The following is a 19101-nucleotide window of genomic DNA, read 5'->3' as shown; positions in this document are numbered from 1 at the left end:
AAGCTTGAAAACTTCTCACTAATGAATGAATTTATCCAATTCTTGAAAGTAAATGGAAACATAGACCAAAAAACCTATGCTGGATTAGATCATCTATCTACAAATCTTAGACTATGCTCTTCTAGTTCTATATAATATATTCTCTCTACTCGGGTTCTATACAAGGACGCATTTCAACGCGAGGAGCCAAAACGAATTCTATAACTACACCAAAGAATTAGTGTTAAATCTAAGTAGAGGGTTAGCATTTATGTACAACTTTCATCTAGCGACCAGTGATTCAATGTGGTGATACTGAAAACCGGGAGAGCTACAGTTTTCTCACATAGAAACGAGCATGTGTTCTCATTAGTCCAACCTGCAATGTCGAGGGCTCAACACGTACCTCTGATGAAGAAATCTCCGTTGCGATCACCATCCCAACAATCACCGGGCTTTCTCAAATTTCCTTCTCTACAGTTTCAGGTTTTGTGATGGCTCGACAGCACCCTCTGCACCGGGTTTCCAGAAAAGCTGAGGGCTCGTTGGCTGCATCCTGCGGTGTATGCAGTCAAATATTGTAGACGGGCATAAGGCTGGGCGTTGGGAACAGCCATATGGGTCTCTGCTAAAAAGCATTCAACTCAGCGTTTGGCTCTCTTCGACAGGTTTAATCCTTGGGCATTCTCCAGTTCAGCTTCCTTCTGGGCTTTCTTCTTTTCCAGTTCAGCTTGTTTGCAGTTTTCTTCATGAGCTTTCCGGAACATTCTGACAAAGTTCAAGAGGGTTGCAATGACTGCATAAATGATAAGGCACGGGATCAGTAAGGTGCTATGTGGAATATCAGCAAGGAAGAGAGCATATTGTAATGTTACCTTGCTCGAAAGGGCATCGTGCAGGGTCCTCACCAAAATACTGAGCTAGTGCATCTGCATTTCTCCCCTGCAAACAATAATCAATGATATCAGATAACCAACAGCAGCCAGAAAATGATCTGAGACATTTGTTTAAAGAAATGTACCGCAATAGAATATAGAGATGTCACAGAGGCCACGTCACTCTCAGCAGTGGTGACGAATTCCTTCAATGTCTGAAAAAAAGAATAAGCTTCTCATGTTAAGACAAAACATAACAGATTTTCACAAGATGAAACCACAGCCTCAACGACAAGTTCAGAATTACAATTTAGACTGCAGAAGTGTAAGCATGCATGAAAGTGGTAGAAACTGAAAACATATTGAATATACCAAAATACCTTGCGAAAAGTTTCAGATACAGGACCATCGTTTTCCGAAGCAGCCAATTCCTGCTTTACCTTCTCTAAACCTTTGATAATGGCTTGCATCTCTTCTGCCAAGGATTTCAATTGTATCTACACGAGGAAACTCATTATTCTTCAAATAATTCAAGGGGTTTTGAAATCTATCCAACAGATAGAGGATTTATATGAACCTTAGCGCCAGCTTCTAAGCTAACAAGATCTTGATGAAAGTCTAAAAGAGCTGGTGTCTTTGCAGCAAGCACCTGAAGAAAAGGTGTTTTTCGTTAACACAACGCCAGATTTACTGGGTATGCACAGCCTTTGATAATAAACGGTCAGGTCAAAAGAAAGTTTTAACAGATGTTGTAACATGAAAGAGGAAATATGGCATTCCTAACCAGCTGTCCAGTGGTTAAATTTAAACCAATTAAAATAGTTGGTGCCAGAACTTTGAAGAAGGTGATAACCAATCAAAAGAACAACATTTGGTCATTTTAATTGACTCAATTAGGATAACAATAATGCTAACTTCTTGGGGCATGAGAGAAATTGTAGAAGAATCATATAGATAAATACAAAATCAATAAACACGAGACAATACCTTACAAAGATAATGCATGAGTGTCATCTTGCTGTTGGATGCACGTGTATCTGTGAGCTTCAAGAGACTGTCTAATTTGAATCCAAGAGCAGAACCTAAATACAGAAACTAAATATTAAGCTTTGAATATGCTTTTAGAACTGAAAAAAATGTTATTCTGCAACAAGAAAAATCATGAAACTTTTCAAAAATTTTAAAGAACTATGCTAAAATCTCAAAATGATGGGATTCTTTGGTCCCGTAAATTAAAGGGGTAGTAGTCCAACAAAATTTCAAAAGTGCATAAATTTAGACCTTTTGCCCTCATTCCAATGAAGTCCTTGAAGTCCTGCTCTTATATAACTTGAACATGTTTTGATTAAAAAAGGTCCATACCTCTAGCAGTTCCTTGGTTTAATGTATTTCCAAGATATAAAATCTTCTTCATAATTTCTTTAAGCTTGAGGGAGCTCCGAACCTAGCACAAGTGAAGTTATGTCATTGAGGTGTTTCTGATAAATACATGTTGGCTAAATATAGAATTTCAGGCGTACCTCGTTACATGCTGAATTTACAGTGTTCAAGCTTTTCTTGAAATCAGAAGACTGAGAGTTGAATTGGATCTTGAATAAGAAAACCCTTAACTTAGATTCCACTCGTGGAACCTTCATCAGCTCCAGGAAAAACTGAGAAGTAAAACCCGAGACCCGTGAGTGATCATAAAGCACCAATAAAAATAGCATTACATGGCAGAAAGGGGAATCAGGAAATGAGGCAAAAAAAGGGGATTATATGCAGATAATAATTTATAAATGAGCTAGAAGTCTGAAATCCATTAGTTAGTGTTCATGCTATGGTAATAGAATTAGGGCTATTTGCAAAAGGGAGGCAAAAAGAAAACAGGAAATTAATGTGCTTATATGCGAAAATTCTGTCACAATACACTATAGTCTATAGACCCTATACTCATCTTCACATATTGAATGTTATACCATGATTCAGAAGAATCGGAATAGGAATCAGAATATAGTACCACTGATTGCAAACCTATGAGGAACCTCAGAGTATTTCTCTTAAAATCATCTTTTCCATAAATAATGACTTCAAACTTGCAAGAATGCCTTAAGCCCTTAACAGAAAATAATGTCCTTAACTAATGCTTAGTAACTAAGAAATTACATGACCGTTCAGCAAAATAGGTGGACTAATCTAATCTCAAATTGCATGAGCACAAATTTCTCATTAAACCAGCTTAAGAAATAGTAACAAGATTCTAACAGCAAAAAGGATTAACTAGACTAATCCCTTGCGAGAAAAATCTTCATAATGCAAGACAAACATAATAGATAACTAAAGTAATTTGGCTAGAGTTCACAAACCTGTTCGCACTTCCCCAAAGTCTCCTTGTCCCCTGTGTAGCCCTAAATAGTTACAAATTCATTAGTTAAAAGACGATACGTTTTTTTGATTAGCAAACTGCAGAATTGCAACCAAGCTTCACCTTAAGAAGTTCCATCTCTTCTTTAGTTGGACAAAACTTAATGAGATTTTCTACTTGATCAGCATCCAAAATTGATTCATCCATTGCAAGTGCTGCAGCCTGTCAAGGTCATTCATCATGGTTATTATGGTATAATACTTTAAAAAAGTACACTGGATAGACACTAGGGATATATATTTCTACATAATCCTACATAAACAAGAAGGGACATTAACCTAACAATTTGGGAGCAAAGCGGGAAATCCTTCTCCATACAAGTTCTCGGAATTAAATATCCAACCATTTTGGCCTTAAATTCCACAAAATTGGAATCCTAAGTATCGCCATATAAATGTTAAATAATACCCTTCCCTCGTCCCTTAAAGTGGTCCATTTTGGTACGACCACAAAAATTAGTCCATTTTAATTTATACCCGACAGCATATTACCCTCAATATATCAACTTATTGACTCTTTCTACCACAAGTCCCAAGACTCTATCCACTCACAATACGTTTTAAATCATTACTACCACTATACTGAAGACGAGACCCCTTCTCCACTCACAACACAGCAACAACTTTTATTAAAACTTGTGTGGCACTCTATAAGGCCTATTTCTGAGGGACACGGGGAGTAAGTGATAATTAGGGAATCGATTTACACTTTGTCATTTGCAAACGTCAAAAGGAATAATGCATCGATTATTCATTAACTTGAGTAGAAATGCAATGTTATTATGTTAAACAACTTAGGAAAGGGTATTGGCATTATTTATATTCTGTATGAAATTCAAATATTGATAGGAAAGATTTGGAGATTTGTCACATAACAATCCTTAGGCTGTTAACAATATGATGTCGATCTTCTAACATACACTTTATACTTCTATGACAGAACTATCTCTGAAAAACAGTTTACTGATGTAAAACATTCCAATTTATATCAAGACAAGCTTCTACGACTCAGTTTGGTCTTCTCCAAAACATCATTTTCTTTCTAACATTGTTTTTCATTCATAGTTCTTCATTGCTGCTTACATGCCATTTTCACATTCTCAGGAAATTACAAAAGGCATCTTTCTTATATTAATGCAGTTGCATGTCAATTTTTAATATGCAAATGAACAAAACTATAGAGGCAATAAAGAAAAATGTAAGTACACAGAAGGCATCAAATTACATTGGTTTAGAAAGTAGCGCTAACTACGAAACCCTCTCAAGCTACATTTCACATATTAAACAGTTATACCTACAGAAATGATTTGTAAGGGACCATTGAAGAGAGAATGGGAATCAAAGCTTACCATCATGTCAGGAAGGGGCATTTTCACTTTTGTGAGCATAATTTCAGTGTTGTTTGCTCTCCTTAGGTCAATCTACAAAACAGAAGCAGTAAGATTGAGAAACATGCTGAAGAAAAGATTGACTACATGAAACTAGTCCAATCTCCATCTCCAGTCCCACACTAACAAAATCCCAATGTTCATGTTCTTCAGCATTTTATCTGTCATATTTTTCATGAATAAGTAGCAATGCATCGTGTCTTACTGTTAGCAATAAATATTACCCCCTCTGTCCCATTAGTGTTGAGTCATATTCCTTTTTGGGCAGTCCCATTACAGTTGGGTCATTTCCATTTTCGGCAAAATCCAACATACTTAATCTCTCTTACTTTATCCCCTCTCCTACTTTATCTCCCATTACTTATCTACTTTATTCCCTCTCTTACTTTAATCTCACTCCACTTAACTCACTAAATATATATTGCTTAATCTCCGTGCCCAAAGAAATGCATTAACACTAATGGGACAGAGGTAGTAGTAGTTTCTGGGCAGATGTGAGAGATCAATGTCAGTCATTAATCTGGCAGAGATGGGACTCTCAAGATCGAATGTTGTTCTCTGGTGGTGAGTTAAATAACACAATTTGGACTTATTAATGCAATATATGCGCACACCGACAAGCGACATGACACATTGTCACTATGAATAGATTTAAATTTCTTGAGATCATCAAGACTCTTCATCAGCTATTACATGAAGAAATTGGAGAAGACATTTGTCATTCAGTAAATCCAAACAATTCTTTAGTCATTTGCCTCTCCAAACCCCCAGGGAAATTATACCCCTAAAATGATAAAAAAAAATGATTAATATAACATTACCAGATGAACTTTTTCAGGCTTAGATCCAGTAGATTTTCTCCGACTTCCAGCTTTTCCTCCTGCATCTGACTTTGGTACTGTGGCAGAGAAAAGGGTCTCAAGTTCTGACACATCGAATTCTGGTGCCCTAGAGTAAGAGAAAAGCATATCAGTCATTCATTAGCAGCAAAATGAGACAAAAGAGACGAGAATTGGAATGGAGTGCAGAAATCTAGGCAATGAATTATTTGACATAGTGATGTTAAAGTGGTTTACTTTCTTTTCTAAGGAAAAAAGGAACCTATAAGAGATGCTAAAACAGAGTAATCTAATTCAAATAAGTCAACCAGTAGAGAAAGAGAAATACACTTGAGGATCGCCGAATCTCTGCAATTCTTCCCACAAGCTTCCTTGTAATACCCTGGTTACCTTGCTCCAATGAAGTGGCTTTAAGGTAGACCTTCGAGGTGCTGTTGCCATTGGACGTGGAAGCCCACGCCCTCTACCAGCAAGCAACCCTTTACTATCAGTTGCAGGGCCCTTTGCACCAAATGGAGGAGGTGGGGGCGGTCCACCTCCTGGAGGTCTCGGAGGTCCTGGAGGTGGGGGCGGTCCACCTCCTGGAGGTCTCGGAGGTCCTGGAGGAGCAGGTGGACCAGGCACACGACCTCCAGGAGGTGGTGCTCCTATGGGTGGAGGTGGTGGAGGGCCACGACTTGAAGGTGGGGGAGGTGGAATTGGGGCTCCACGTGTAGGAGGAGGTGGAGGTGGTGGAGCTCCCCGATTGGGAGGCGGTGGTGGAGCAGGCATTCCTCGTCCTGGAGGTGGTGGAGGTGGTGGAGGACCAGCCATTCCCTGTCCTGGAGGTGGAGGAGGTGGTGGTGGAGCAGACATTCTCCCTCCGGGAGGTGGTGGAGGAGGTGGTGGAGCAGACATTCTCCCTCCGGGAGGTGGTGGAGGAGGTGGTGGAGCAGACATTCTCCCTCCAGGAGGTGGTGGAGGAGGCGGTGGACCAGGCATTCCCCATCCTGGAGGAGGTGGAGGTGGCGGTACACCTGGTGCACCAAAAGGAGGAGGTGGTGGTGGTGGTGGTGGTGGAGGTGGAGGTGGAGCACTATGCAAAGGAGGAGGAGGAGGTGGTGGTGGAGTTCTATGGTTCTGAGAAGGATAATAATCTTGGTAGGTGGAAGGTGGTGGAGGCGGAGGTGGTGGTGCTCCATTAGAAGGAGGTGGGGGAGGTGGGGGTGGTGGAGTTCTATGGTTCTGAGAAGGATAATAATTTTGGTTGGTGGAAGGTGGTGGAGGCGGAGGTGGTGGTGGTGGTGGTGGTGGTGCTCCATTCGAAGGAGGCGGGGGAGGTGGAGGTGGGGGTGCACTACGTGAAAAAGGAGGTGGCGGAGGAGGAGGTGGGGCTCTATGAGATTGAAAAGAAGGAAGCCCATTCATGGGAGGTGGTGGCGGAGGAGGAGGTGGAGGTGGGGGTGGGGGAGGTGGAGGTGATACTCCTAAAGGCGCATGCCATGAACTCCCAGAGACTGGGGGTGGAGGAGGTGGTGGAGGCGGAGGCACTCTACTGGTATTCTGTACATTGGAAGAATGGGGAGGGGGAGGGGGAGGGGGAGGAGGAGGGGCGGGGGTTTTGGGAATGGCTTCCTGTAGAGCTGTCCATAAGCTTGTACCCGTGGATGGAAGATGGAAAGAGGAAGGTGAGAACTTACTAACTATAGCAGTATGAGGAAATGGAACTGTGGAAGGTGGGGGTGGAGGTGGAGGTGGAGGTGGAGGTGGAGGAGGGGGTGGGGGTGGCTGGTATACTCTTGAGGGCAAGACAGTAACATCATTTGCAGATGGTGGAGGTGGAGGAGTAAAACGTCCACCATTTGGTGAGAGGCTAGGAGGTGCAGGTGGAGATGAAAGAACACTGCCCTCACCATCTTGAAACAATTCTGTAGGTGTTGAAGAAGGTTCATACAGAAAAGAATTAGCCTGAGGTGGAGGAGGTGGAGGTGGTGGTGGTGGAGGTGATTGCTGGGGTGTTTCTGAAGGTGTTGGAGATTCTATGCTATTTTCAGCTTTACTTCCCACCTGTGAGGGTAAAGGTAGAGATGCAGCAGAAGCATCTTTAGCCAGTAATGCATCTAATGACGGTGAGCTAGATGCATGCCTGGAACGTCCTGATGCACTACTACCTCTGTCAGCAGTAGTGGTTACTGAAGATGAAGTAACAAAAGGAGGCTTAGATTTCCCTCCAGGCGCAGAATCTTTGCCAGAATCTTTGCCAGAAGTTAGTGATGCCGGAGCACTGTTATATCTTGACGGAGGATAATAAACATGCATTGAGCTAGTGTAAGAACCTTTATTAGTAGGTATCCACTTCGATACAGCATTTGGTTTTGCCACTCTAGCTGGAGTGCTCTGCGAATCCGGAAGCTTAGATTTTTTGTTGGAAGTGAATGCATCAGAAGCAGATCGGGAAATAGAAACAGGCGGCTTTTTAGATAAAGTCGAGAGGCTCCTATCAAACTTCGGCTTATTATTATCAACACTAGATTTCTGTTCCTGGCCCTGCTTTCCAAGATTCTTCATTAACCGAGGAGGTTCTTCGTTTCGCTCACTCTCTTCTTCATCTTCAGACTCATCACCCGTTCCACTATTAATAGATTTGGTTTCAGCATCAGTAGCTAGTTTATCAGTCTGAAGTCCAGACTCTACTTTAGCATTTCCATTACGCAAAGCACTGTCATTGCGTTCACGCCTCTGAATTCCCTCATCAGGTGCACAATCTTCGAATGCATGATGATCTGAATCATCCTTCACGACAACCTCCTGGTTACTCTCATTTACCTCAGAATTCGTGATTACTTCATAGTCATCAGACTCCGATTCCACCTTGCCATCATGAGTGTCCACTGCACTGCTGAATATCTCTTCGGCCTCAAAGAATTCCTCAGCTCCGGTATTTTCTGTCTCATTTCCATCGTCACTTTCTGCTTCGTCGCTGTTTATAACAGAGCGAACAGAATCTGCGTCTGAAAATAGCACCTATGCAGAAGGGAGGGAAAAGTTTAACTCCTAAAAGTTCAGGAATAGACAAGCAAAGCATGAAAAACACAAAATCTTACCTCTGCTTTGAATTCCCTAGAGAACTGATCCTTGGAATCCCAAAGCACATCAGCTTCGTCACGGTTCAGCACCAAAACGTTTGACCGGACAAACGCTGTATGGAACATTACTCTAAAAATCATCTCTTCTCTCACTAAGTCATCCTCCAAGTGGATGCACTCAAGAACAATATCTCCTTGAACACGGCAACGGATATTAATTTTTACTAGCTCACACTCTTCCTGCATCCAAAAGACATAAGAACACCTTAAAATCGCAATCTATCCATCTATTTGATGTGAATTTAAGGATTGAGGCCTTACCTGTTGATAGAAGCGAATTTTCTTTTGGACTTTCGAGGTTGAGAACAAAAGCTTCGAACTTCTAGTAGATGTTTTTGAAGTAGGATCCTGACCATACACACGAACTACTGGCCGGCATCCTCTTCCACCATCATATACAGGAAGGATCCTAAGAATAATGCAATCCAGACCCAGAGGTGTATCTGACGGTGGCCAGTCCGACCCAATATTCCTTCTAGAGATGTACTGAAGATATCTGAGCTGAGATGGTTGGGGATTTAAAGGAGACAAGAGATGAAGAAGTTCTTTTGGTGCTTGTTTGTAGACCATTTCAAGCGTCTTCTGCTCGCCCGTGTACTGTTTCCTGTACAGAAGAAGGCCCGCAAGCATAAAGGCGAGCACAGGCCATCCTCCCCTTTCGCAATGCATCAGAAGCACATTCTGTTGGCCCTCCAGTGACAGCCAGCTCTCACTGGAACGCAAGAAGTGGTGAATCATCTCCAGCGGTAACAGCGGACACCCTTCATACTGCCGAGGATAATCCATCACTGTCATGTCATACTGAGATAACACATCAGATAATTGGCTCCTTCTTTCACCTTCTTTGAAGTTGAAAACCATAAAAGCAGCATCGGGGTAGTGGTCCTGTAACTGAGCAACAATTCCATTCATATACGTTCTGTACTCATCCTCGTCAAGTACATCGGTGGAGAAGCAACAATCAAACACTACAGTCAAAAAACATCAAATGGCATCAGCCTATGGTACAATATACAAGTCTAGCAAGCATCCATACAATCATAAAATTATAATCACCAAAATCAACATCATTTTCCCAATAATTCACAAAAATGGCATTCATGTGACAAATCCAAGATGAAACTCCAGAGCTATCAGGCTATTCATTTCAATATGAGAAGACACATGGCTTACAGTTTAATGATACTACCTAAAAACTTCAGGAAAACTTAAAACCACTAGGCAACAAAACATCCTCTCGAACTATCCAAGTTCGATGATTCCAGCAGCTGTTTTCGAATTCGAAATACAGTAAATATATCCCATTTCCATAGTCTATCCAATTAACAGCATCCACAACACAGCTCCATCAATCCAGCCAAGCTATACAGTAAGAGAAAGGCATGAACAATTGAGCTAGAGCTGCAGCTAGAGGTTGATACACATTGAATTGATTGACTCAAAACAGAAAACTTCCAAGAATCAGTCAAAACTTCAATGCAACAATCACTTGAAACTTGTTCAAAATTACAGAATTTGCATAATGCTGAAGAACTAAAACTCATCACAATCAAACAATGAAGCAGAGGCCGAAAAGGGCATACCGTAGACCCTCTCGGAGATCTCGAGAAGCCGATCAGGCGGCTTCCGGTAGAAGAACCTTCTGAACAGCGCCATCTAATGGCGCTGTTTCCCCCCTGACCGGATCCAAACCCCCAATTTCCCCCAATTCAGTACCCCAAAATCCAAACTTCACCCCAATTTGACCTAACCAACCACCAGATCTCCACAGCAGGCCAATCACCGCCGCAATGCAACTCAGCAAGCTGAACAAGACCCAGATCAAAAACACCACCGACCACCGCAATTCAGCTCCGGATTCCCAATTCGCACCAATCCAACAGTTCAATCGCCGCAGCCCAACTGAACTAGAACAGAAATAACCGAGAAAAAGATCCGAGAACAGCAAGAAATTGAAAAAGGTAAGAAATTTCAGCAGAAATTAAGTCAAATTGCGAGCAGCTGACGATGAATAGAGTGGTAGCAAGAAAGGATAACGATACACAAAATATACTAGGACCGTTTTGTGATTGCAAAAAGGGGGGACTTGATCACATGGGGGGGTGAAGAGAGAGAGGGGGGGAGAGTTGAAGAGAGAGAAAGGGGGGAAGAAACGTAGTGGGAGTGAAAAGGTGAAAGGATAGCCGTCAAGGGGAGACAGATCCGACCCGAATGAACAGTGAATAGGACCCGACTTTGCGTTTGTCGATTTCTTGAAATTGTTGTTTTCTTTTCTAACTCTGTTGCGTTTTGTTTTTGGACGGATTGCTTTTCTGGTGGGATGTGGAAATCACGTGGCAAAATGTTGACAACGATTAAGGGACAAATCTGCCTCTTCTAGCTGTAATTCATGTAATAATTCTGTCAATTTTCATGGTTTTTGACACAAATAAACCTTGCCTTTTATTCGTATGATTATTTGTAGGAATTTTTTTCAACTTGAATTCATACTCCAAGACTCAATTTTTATGTCATTTTGACTTGGATTTTGCAGTCAATATTTTTTCTTTGTCAATAACTCTTTCTATCAGTATTCAAATTTCAAACATATTTTTTGAAATGTAATTATATTGTTTAGTACAATTAGTAGAATCATGATAATTTTTCCTAAATGATTTAAAACATAATAAGATAGTAGTGATTCGTTATTAGAATGTACAATGGTGATTAATGAGGGTGCAATTAAAGGGAAAGATTACTTGTTTTAGGATATTGAGTAAAAATAGGTATATTGGGTAAAGTAATTCATTGAACTACGCAAATTCATTTGAAGATTATCTATATTTAGCAGAATATTGTTTCGTACTTTATTATTAAAAAAGACTGAGAATCGCTTAGACATTTATTTTTTAGTGTAAAAGTAAAACATGTCCCAACATGGCTTCAAAAGACACAATTGTGAATGATAAAATGCAAAATTTTAGTGAAAAAATTTATTGGTTTAAAATGAAAATAGTCTTTATTACTGTCAAACATATTTACTTCATTTTTTAATTTGATAATAAGATTTTAATGTTTCAAAATATGTTTTGATTATTCTTAATACTTAATTGAAAACTTTCTTACATAAGAATTGAAGAAAGACAATCATTAACATTAAATGTGTGTAAATCATTAGTTTTAACTACTCAATTAATCAGTCAAATTGTCATTGAAATAACATTTTTAACACCTATTTTTGCTACAAGATAGTAGTATTTATTATTTTATTAGGAGTAGTAAGAAAAATCATGCATGAGTTTTTTTCATATACATTATGGTCTGAACGGCTAGCTTAAAATGTGCAATTAAAATTAGGCTTAATATATATTAACTCATTATTTTAACTGAATAGATTAATTCGAAACTAAGTGGGTTATATTGATCGACACCCCTAAATTAATGTAGCCTGCGCTAGAAAATCTAAAAGAGGACCATTAGTTCGATTCCATTATTATGAAATAATGACATTTCAATTACACTAACTTCCAATTGAACTACCAAGAAGGGGATCATTAATGTTTATGAGTGAAAAGTCTTGGTTGATCCATCATAATCAGAAAACAGAATTATTGTATTTACGATTTTTTTTATTAAATTGATACACTCCACTTGCTAAGATTTAGTAATAGTACTATACATTATTACAACGTAAATTAATAGTAATAATTATATAGCCAATTTGTTGGTTTTAAATTGTAACATATCTAACGGGACTAAACTGCAAAACGGTGACGTTAAAGAAATATGTAATCGTTTGTTGCATTTCATAAAAGGGAAAGGATAAATTGCATGTGATGGGTTTAATTTACAATAATTTGGTGGAGATTTAAATTGCCATCTTTAATTAGATATAAAAATATGAAATGCATTGACCATTTTAAGAACTTCTTCTCGAGTTCGAGTTCTTTCAGATATGGTGAAAAGTATTTCTAGAGATAACTAAAATGTTAGGGATTCACAAATTATTTTTCTTTTTTTTATTACACAAATCAGGTTATTAATCCAATAATTTATAATTTAGCCGTATATGTATGTATGTGTGCATATAATTAATAATAGAGAGCCCATTAATGGAAAACCTAGGGTGGGTGAGAATGTTTAAATTATGGTGTCATGTCATCATAGTTGTCGTTTGACATTGTATAGCATTTTTATGTTGTTATACAGCTTATGGACATTGATAATTAATCAAAACTTTTGTTTCTTTGTTTCTTGTATTCCACTTATACTTATCTGATGCACTTCCATCAATCGACAATCACATTAAAAATGCCGATAACATCAACTATATCAAAATGACTCAAAATTTGCATAGTACTTGCAAATAAGCTGACGAGTAAAACCCATCACCTTTGCCATGATATACAATGGATTCCAGACATCTGACATTGTTCATAAGGTGAAATCGTCATTCTATTTTATTTTTATAGTACTACATTTTTCAATCATTTTTTTATTTCAATTTAAATTCTTTAGCTATCGAAACCATTTATAAATAATGGCTTTTATTGTTTTATAATCAATTTTGATTTATCAATTCCAAATTGTCATCTATCAAAACAACAAGTAGAAACATTTTCTTTCAACTTTTATATTTCCATCTCTTGGAAATAAGAAACATTGGAAGGTTTGAATAACCAGCTATTTATGCATACTTCCTGTACATTAGTGGTGGAGCAGTAATACAAAAAATATTCCAAGGCATGAAAATCAATTTTGATGAATGAATATGGAGAAGAAGCAGTCATGGCCTTCCCTCTTCTGTCTCTCTTTTCCACATCAAATCATTCATTCCTCACTCTTTTTACTTAGCTCCATTTCCTCATCTAAATGCTTCAGTTTTAGCAATATGCACTTACTTCCCATTTCTTTTCACTGCATATATGTACCATTCTGCTATTAGTGTTATTACAACAAAGTCATAATCTACATTAAGACCAACTGAGTAATAATCAGCTTACCTCTCTGGAACCATGATCTTCGAACTGCCTGGCGAATGCATCGCTCGTGTTTCTCCAAGAGTTCGTCAATTTTCTTCGATTGAGATAGCAAGGGTCCTGAAAATTCAACCTTCTCCCCTTGATCATCATGATAAACCTGCATCATATCCCAATGAATATTACCAAAAAGAACACATTTTTATCATTTTCATGAAACCATTATGTCTGTAATCTTACTGTCACGGAGTAGAAAATTATGCAAACTAACCATGTTTCGTCTCTTAACAGACGAAGCTTCCTCTTTATGGTATAGCGCCATTGACAGTTCTTGAGAGTGGTATCCATCTGAACCATCAAAAGAGTCCGGACACTCTAACTGGCTCCATTTCTTGAGCATTGATCGTTTAAACGTCTCATACGAGTCGTGGTCCTTTGTCCCATCTTTCACACCTTCGCACTTTTCTTCCCCGGCTGAATCCAAATTGTTTCTCAGATGCATAGCACCAGAAGATTCAAGGATCAGACTCCTCGAACTAGACCTACTCCGCGACCTCAAAGATGAATCCATCATCCTCTTCTTCGCCCAGGCAAAACCGCTCGACCCTGATACTTGTAGAGGGCCTGGATACACATCATCCCCTTGAGATGCATTCTTCACATGGAACGCCTCTTTGGTCACGTTCATTGGCTGCTTAGGTGGCTCTTGATCCAATACATTCTCTGCTTTGCGATTGCTGCCTCCGATTCCGTTCACTTTCTTTTCACCTTGCTTTTGAGGAGGCAAGTTCTGTAAAATACAGAAATCAGATCAAGAACTACACATAGATAAGAGATTCACATACACAAGAGAGAGCAGGAAAGGACCTCTTCTGGGGCTAGTTTATTCATTCCGTTTTGCTTCCTAGTAGGCTTCCTCGATTCAGGCCCCCGTGATCTGCCAGCAGGCCTTTTCCTGCTAGCCTCCTCGTGATGTTTAATGTCTATCTCCTTACTAGGAGGGTATTTTGGCACGCTCGATGGATCACAGGCGTAAGGCTTCGTCTTGAAGTACTAAACAACACATTGAAAGAATCAAGTGATTAAAAAGAATCCTACTTGACATGAAACCATTTGAACCATACAACTTGCAGATGTGAAAATGGACATTGATCTATCATTATTAATAGGGTACCTCGGAAGCCAGGGCTGAGGCAGCCGAACCCCTCTTGTGTGGCTCCACGGATAGAAGAGTTTCCACAAGGGAGACAGCAGACTCAGGTAGGTCCTTGAAGGTTTGCCACAGAGAGCTCTTATACGGATGCTGCGGTTTAAACAAGGTCGCATGAGGAAGCTTCGACTTTTTCCAGTAATCATCGGGCGGTGATCCACAGAGTTTGAATATTTTGTGCAGCTGTTCAACCTGTTTATACAAATAACATACATTTTTCAGTATTCATGTGTCACAAGTTATGTGATGCTACAAATCAGTCATAATGTTTCACAAATTGTGTGATTTAGAGTGTTGGAAAGGATGCTAACCTCAGTTCTTCCTTGAAGGATGGGTCTACCGGTAAGAAGCTCAGCAAGTAAGCAGCCTACGCTCCATAGATCCACGGATGCCCCGTATTCTGTGGAGCCTAACAAGAGCTCCGGAGGGCGATACCACAAAGTCACAACTCGACTAGTTAGAGGCTGCTTCTGCCCATAAGAACTGAAGTTGGCTAATCCGAAATCAGCAACCTTGAGGACTCCTCCATCATCTACTAAAAGATTGGCTCCTTTTATGTCCCGATGCATCACTCCTCGTGCATGACAGTGCTCGAGGCCAGACAACAGTTGCTTCATGTAGCATTTAACCTGTAAAACCAAGCCAGTGGGATCATGACAATAGCCCCAAAAAGATCAATTTACTCTGCTCAAGCCTCAAAGAATGATCTATACCTGTGCTTCGGTGAAAGTGATCTCTGGGGAAGATAGTAGTCCAGAGATATCGTGCTCCATATACTCGAACACGAGATAGATGTTGCATGAAGATCGGGATGTGATCAGACCTTCCAACTTGATAATATTTGGATGGTCGAGCCTACGGAGAATTGTTATCTCCCTAGCCATGAAACGAACACTCTCGGGCTCAAAATTGTCAAACCGGACCTTCTTCAAAGCAACGATCTTCCCAGTTTCCAAGTCTCGTGCTCTGAATACTGTGCTATATGTACCCTGACCAATCTGTTCAAATACATTTGGAACTTTACATCTCTATCAGCAAAACCCCCAATTATATGAAACCTTAGTTCTTATCAGCTAACATTATTACTTCACCCCATTATCAATGGAGCTTATCATGCTCAATTGGAAAACTTCAAGATCAGATTTTTTATTAAAGAAATCATTTTCAGTAAGCAGTTAATGGTAATATGTAGCTGAAATGACTTACTACAATTGAAATGGTAACAAAACTAATCCTTTTTAACAACAGTTATAAGTTATAACTTCACCAACTAAAAAATAAAGACTCCAGCTTGAATTAACTACAATAACTGCAACAACCCTAAACCAGTAAGAACTCATCAACTCCTCCTTGAATCTTTCCATCTATCCATAGTTAAGAAAACTCAAGAGAATTTCATACGCATATGAATGATCTTGATATGCATAAAATTGAATAAAAGGTACTCCATAATTAATGATTAAATACTTCTTCAACCTCTAAAACTCGGAATATACAGACAACTGATGCATCCCATAGTTAATGATTAAAATTTCCCAATATAACTCAAGAAAAAGACACAGGCAAAGTACTAAAAGTCCCAAAAAAATTCCACCCTTAATCACTAAACAAAAACAAAGATGATAACGACTTAATTAATCACATGTTTACAAGCAAAAAACGTGGCTAATCCCAATTAAAGATTGTAAATTTCAAACCTTTTCAAGTTTCTCAAAGGAGTCTGCTTTGAGCGGCACCCATCCCTGGATGGCTTCACCGGCCACCGCGCTCAGCCAAGCCGGCCACCCCGCCGCCACCTGCTCCCCCTCCACAAACTTATGCAGATTCCCCAGCCTAAAACTCACCGACTCACTCCCACACCCATTCGAACTCGTCCTCCCCGACTCGCCCACCTCGCTCCCTGACTCAGTCGACCCTCTTTTCTTCACCTTCTTCAAGTTCGCATCCAGCTCCGCCGCCAAACCGCCGCCGCCGCCGCTCCCCACCCTGCTCCGGCCCGACCCGCCAACGAACGCCCCCGAGTGGTCCAGCGCGGCCGGCGTAACCGACCCCGTCTGCTTCGACGACACGCAACCCATAGCGGCCGCGCCACCGGGTCGACTCACCGACCCATCACACCCGCCGCCGTGAGCTTCGGAGAAGAAAAGCAATTCAAGCCCAGATCAGAATATACCAAATCTTGAGGTGGGCCGAACTCAGTTTGGGGAAAAGCAATGCCGGTTTCGTGGATCGTCGGAAACTAAATTCAAGCTCCCGTTTTTATACGGCAAATCAAGAAAAAGAAGATCTTTTTCACTTCTCCCCCTCTCTCACTGCTCTCTTTTAAATGCGGCGATTGCGGGAGAGCTTCCCTCTTAATGGGTCTCGCAAGAACACAAGCGGAATCAACGGAGTGAGAAACCAGTCGCCTCTTTTTCCCCTGTATACGTATAAATACTGTATCTATCTATTCTGCTTAATAATTGACTCGTTTTCTTAAAGAAAGGCAACTGGAATCTGCACAGTGTAAAACCAAGAAAAGTTGGCAACTATTCCAAAAAACTGAGTGGATGTATTTGACTTTTACGTTGATTTGGATTTGGCAATGGAAATTTCTGCACCATTCTTCTCTATTTTTGGTTTCATGTTGCTATATTACTTGCCTTCAAATTTACAAAACTAAATGCCCATTTTGGTGGGGATTGGTTGCAGAATTCAAAAGACCATTATAGTGACTGACACAGAATGAGAAAATGGAGGTGTTGGGTTGGGATTTTATTTATTTCTAAGGCATAATTTTTTAATTATTTGGTCCTTATTTTTTCAGTCTGTCATACGCTGTCCCACTCTATAGTTTTCCATGAGGGATTTTTTGAATAAATTTACAAGATGAAATATAAAAAAATTGATGAAATTTTATGATACTTTTGATTTGTTTTTTGTGGGGTGGGGCAATAATGGAGCGTGTGGGGGGAGTGAAGAGAGAGATTAGAGAAGAAACATATTGGTTAGGTTGGTGTTGACGAGTGAGTAATGTGTTCATATAGTTATAATGATAGGGGACAAAAAGAGGGGGAAGAATAACAATAAAAAGAGTGAGCAGTCAAATTCCACTATAATATGTTTGTGATATATTACTATTTTACTCTTTAATAGTAGCATATTGTATTTTGATGTAGATATAGAGGAGTTCTTACAGCGTGGTCAACCGGTCACGGGCATATTAGTATAATTAATATGATTGCAAATAATTTGATTTGATTGCACGAAAAAAAGATGAGAAAGAAAATGAGAAGTGGGAGTGATAAATGATGGTAATAATTTTTTTTTATCTACAGTGAGTTATTTATAGTCCTTCCTAAGATACTTAAAATAATACTCTTGCTCCTTTATCTCATTAGATATAAAATATTTTTTTTTATACGAAATTTTTTTAGTATTTTTTGTGAGTTAATAAAAAGAGGATAAAGTAAGAAAGAAAGAAAAATATAAATAATAAAATTTTCATTTTAATAAATTTAATAAAATAACTTAAAAAGAAAAATATTTTATTTTTAATTGGATAACTTTTAAATCCATAGCAATTCGATTTGAAAAGATCAAACTTGATAAGCATACATGTTCTTTTAATTAATTAACAAAACTCGAGTTTTTATGAGAAGGGAAAATGGAAGACAAGAAAATAGGAAAAGTAATTAGTCGATAATGATAACATACACATTACAAAAAAAATTCAAAAATATTAAAAAGCAAAAGTGGCAAAAATTTCACCCCCAACAAAAAGAAAAAGAAAACAAGAAAATTATTGAAGGGGGGTAAGCTTTCACCCACTCCCAAACTTTTTCCATTTTCTTCATATTTCTAAGTCCTGCAACTAAAATTGTCAAATTTTATTTACCATATGAAATTGTGGATTTGTGCTACCACTCTTAAGGCAATATTAAATGCATTAATTTTGATTGGTTGCTACAATAACCCACAATTCAAAGCAACGCACATGCACGTCCTTCTTTTTGCTCAAACAATATTTCTCTAATTAGTTTTTTGTATTTGTGTGTGTCCGTTTTATTATTTCACTTATTAATGTTTTTGTGTTTGTGTTAGTTCGATGTATTTAGAGTAATATATGTGTTTGTGTTTAAATAGAAAATACAAACGCTAAACAATGAACGACTCAACTTCAAATTACACTCAAGGATTTGAGTACTGAGAGAGATTAGTATAAAACAGCCTTGGTTAATACTTATATAATCAAACAGTTAATTATGATTTATTGAGATCATGAATTTTTTATTTTTTATTTTTTATTTTTGTTATCTGGTGGAGTCCACTAGTGTATAGATAA

General features: G+C 39.1%; 2 protein-coding genes across 2 annotated transcripts; both read right to left on the bottom strand.

Moving 5' to 3' along the window:
* On the bottom strand, positions 1 to 10723 carry LOC125200730 (actin binding protein). Its single transcript, XM_048098476.2, has 16 exons — positions 10193 to 10723; positions 8871 to 9577; positions 8568 to 8789; positions 5813 to 8487; positions 5467 to 5593; positions 4607 to 4678; positions 3322 to 3420; positions 3200 to 3241; positions 2375 to 2506; positions 2217 to 2298; positions 1842 to 1936; positions 1432 to 1503; positions 1235 to 1351; positions 1001 to 1069; positions 855 to 921; positions 1 to 775 (listed from the first exon to the last, which is right to left on the bottom strand). Exons 1-16 carry the CDS (start codon positions 10263 to 10265, stop codon positions 624 to 626), a joined length of 4803 nt encoding a protein of 1600 aa, XP_047954433.2. The 5' UTR covers positions 10266 to 10723; the 3' UTR covers positions 1 to 623.
* Positions 10724 to 13205: 2482 nt separating this feature from the next.
* LOC125200729 (protein IMPAIRED IN BABA-INDUCED STERILITY 1-like) lies at positions 13206 to 17511 on the bottom strand. The gene is made up of 8 exons (XM_048098475.2): positions 16475 to 17511; positions 15491 to 15775; positions 15089 to 15406; positions 14742 to 14969; positions 14435 to 14620; positions 13839 to 14357; positions 13592 to 13727; positions 13206 to 13505 (listed from the first exon to the last, which is right to left on the bottom strand). The coding sequence occupies exons 1-8, from the start codon at positions 16853 to 16855 to the stop codon at positions 13486 to 13488; spliced, it is 2073 nt and encodes a 690-aa protein (XP_047954432.2). The 5' UTR covers positions 16856 to 17511; the 3' UTR covers positions 13206 to 13485.
* Between the last annotated feature and the right edge of the window lie 1590 nt (positions 17512 to 19101).

This window comes from Salvia hispanica, chromosome 2, assembly GCF_029641045.1.
Source record: "Salvia hispanica isolate PSC_SH4W2 chromosome 2, Shi_PSC_v1, whole genome shotgun sequence".
NCBI classification, from domain to species: domain Eukaryota; kingdom Viridiplantae; phylum Streptophyta; class Magnoliopsida; order Lamiales; family Lamiaceae; genus Salvia; species Salvia hispanica.
Note: the sequence above shows the minus strand (reverse complement) of the source record. Positions and strands in the feature narration are given on the sequence as shown.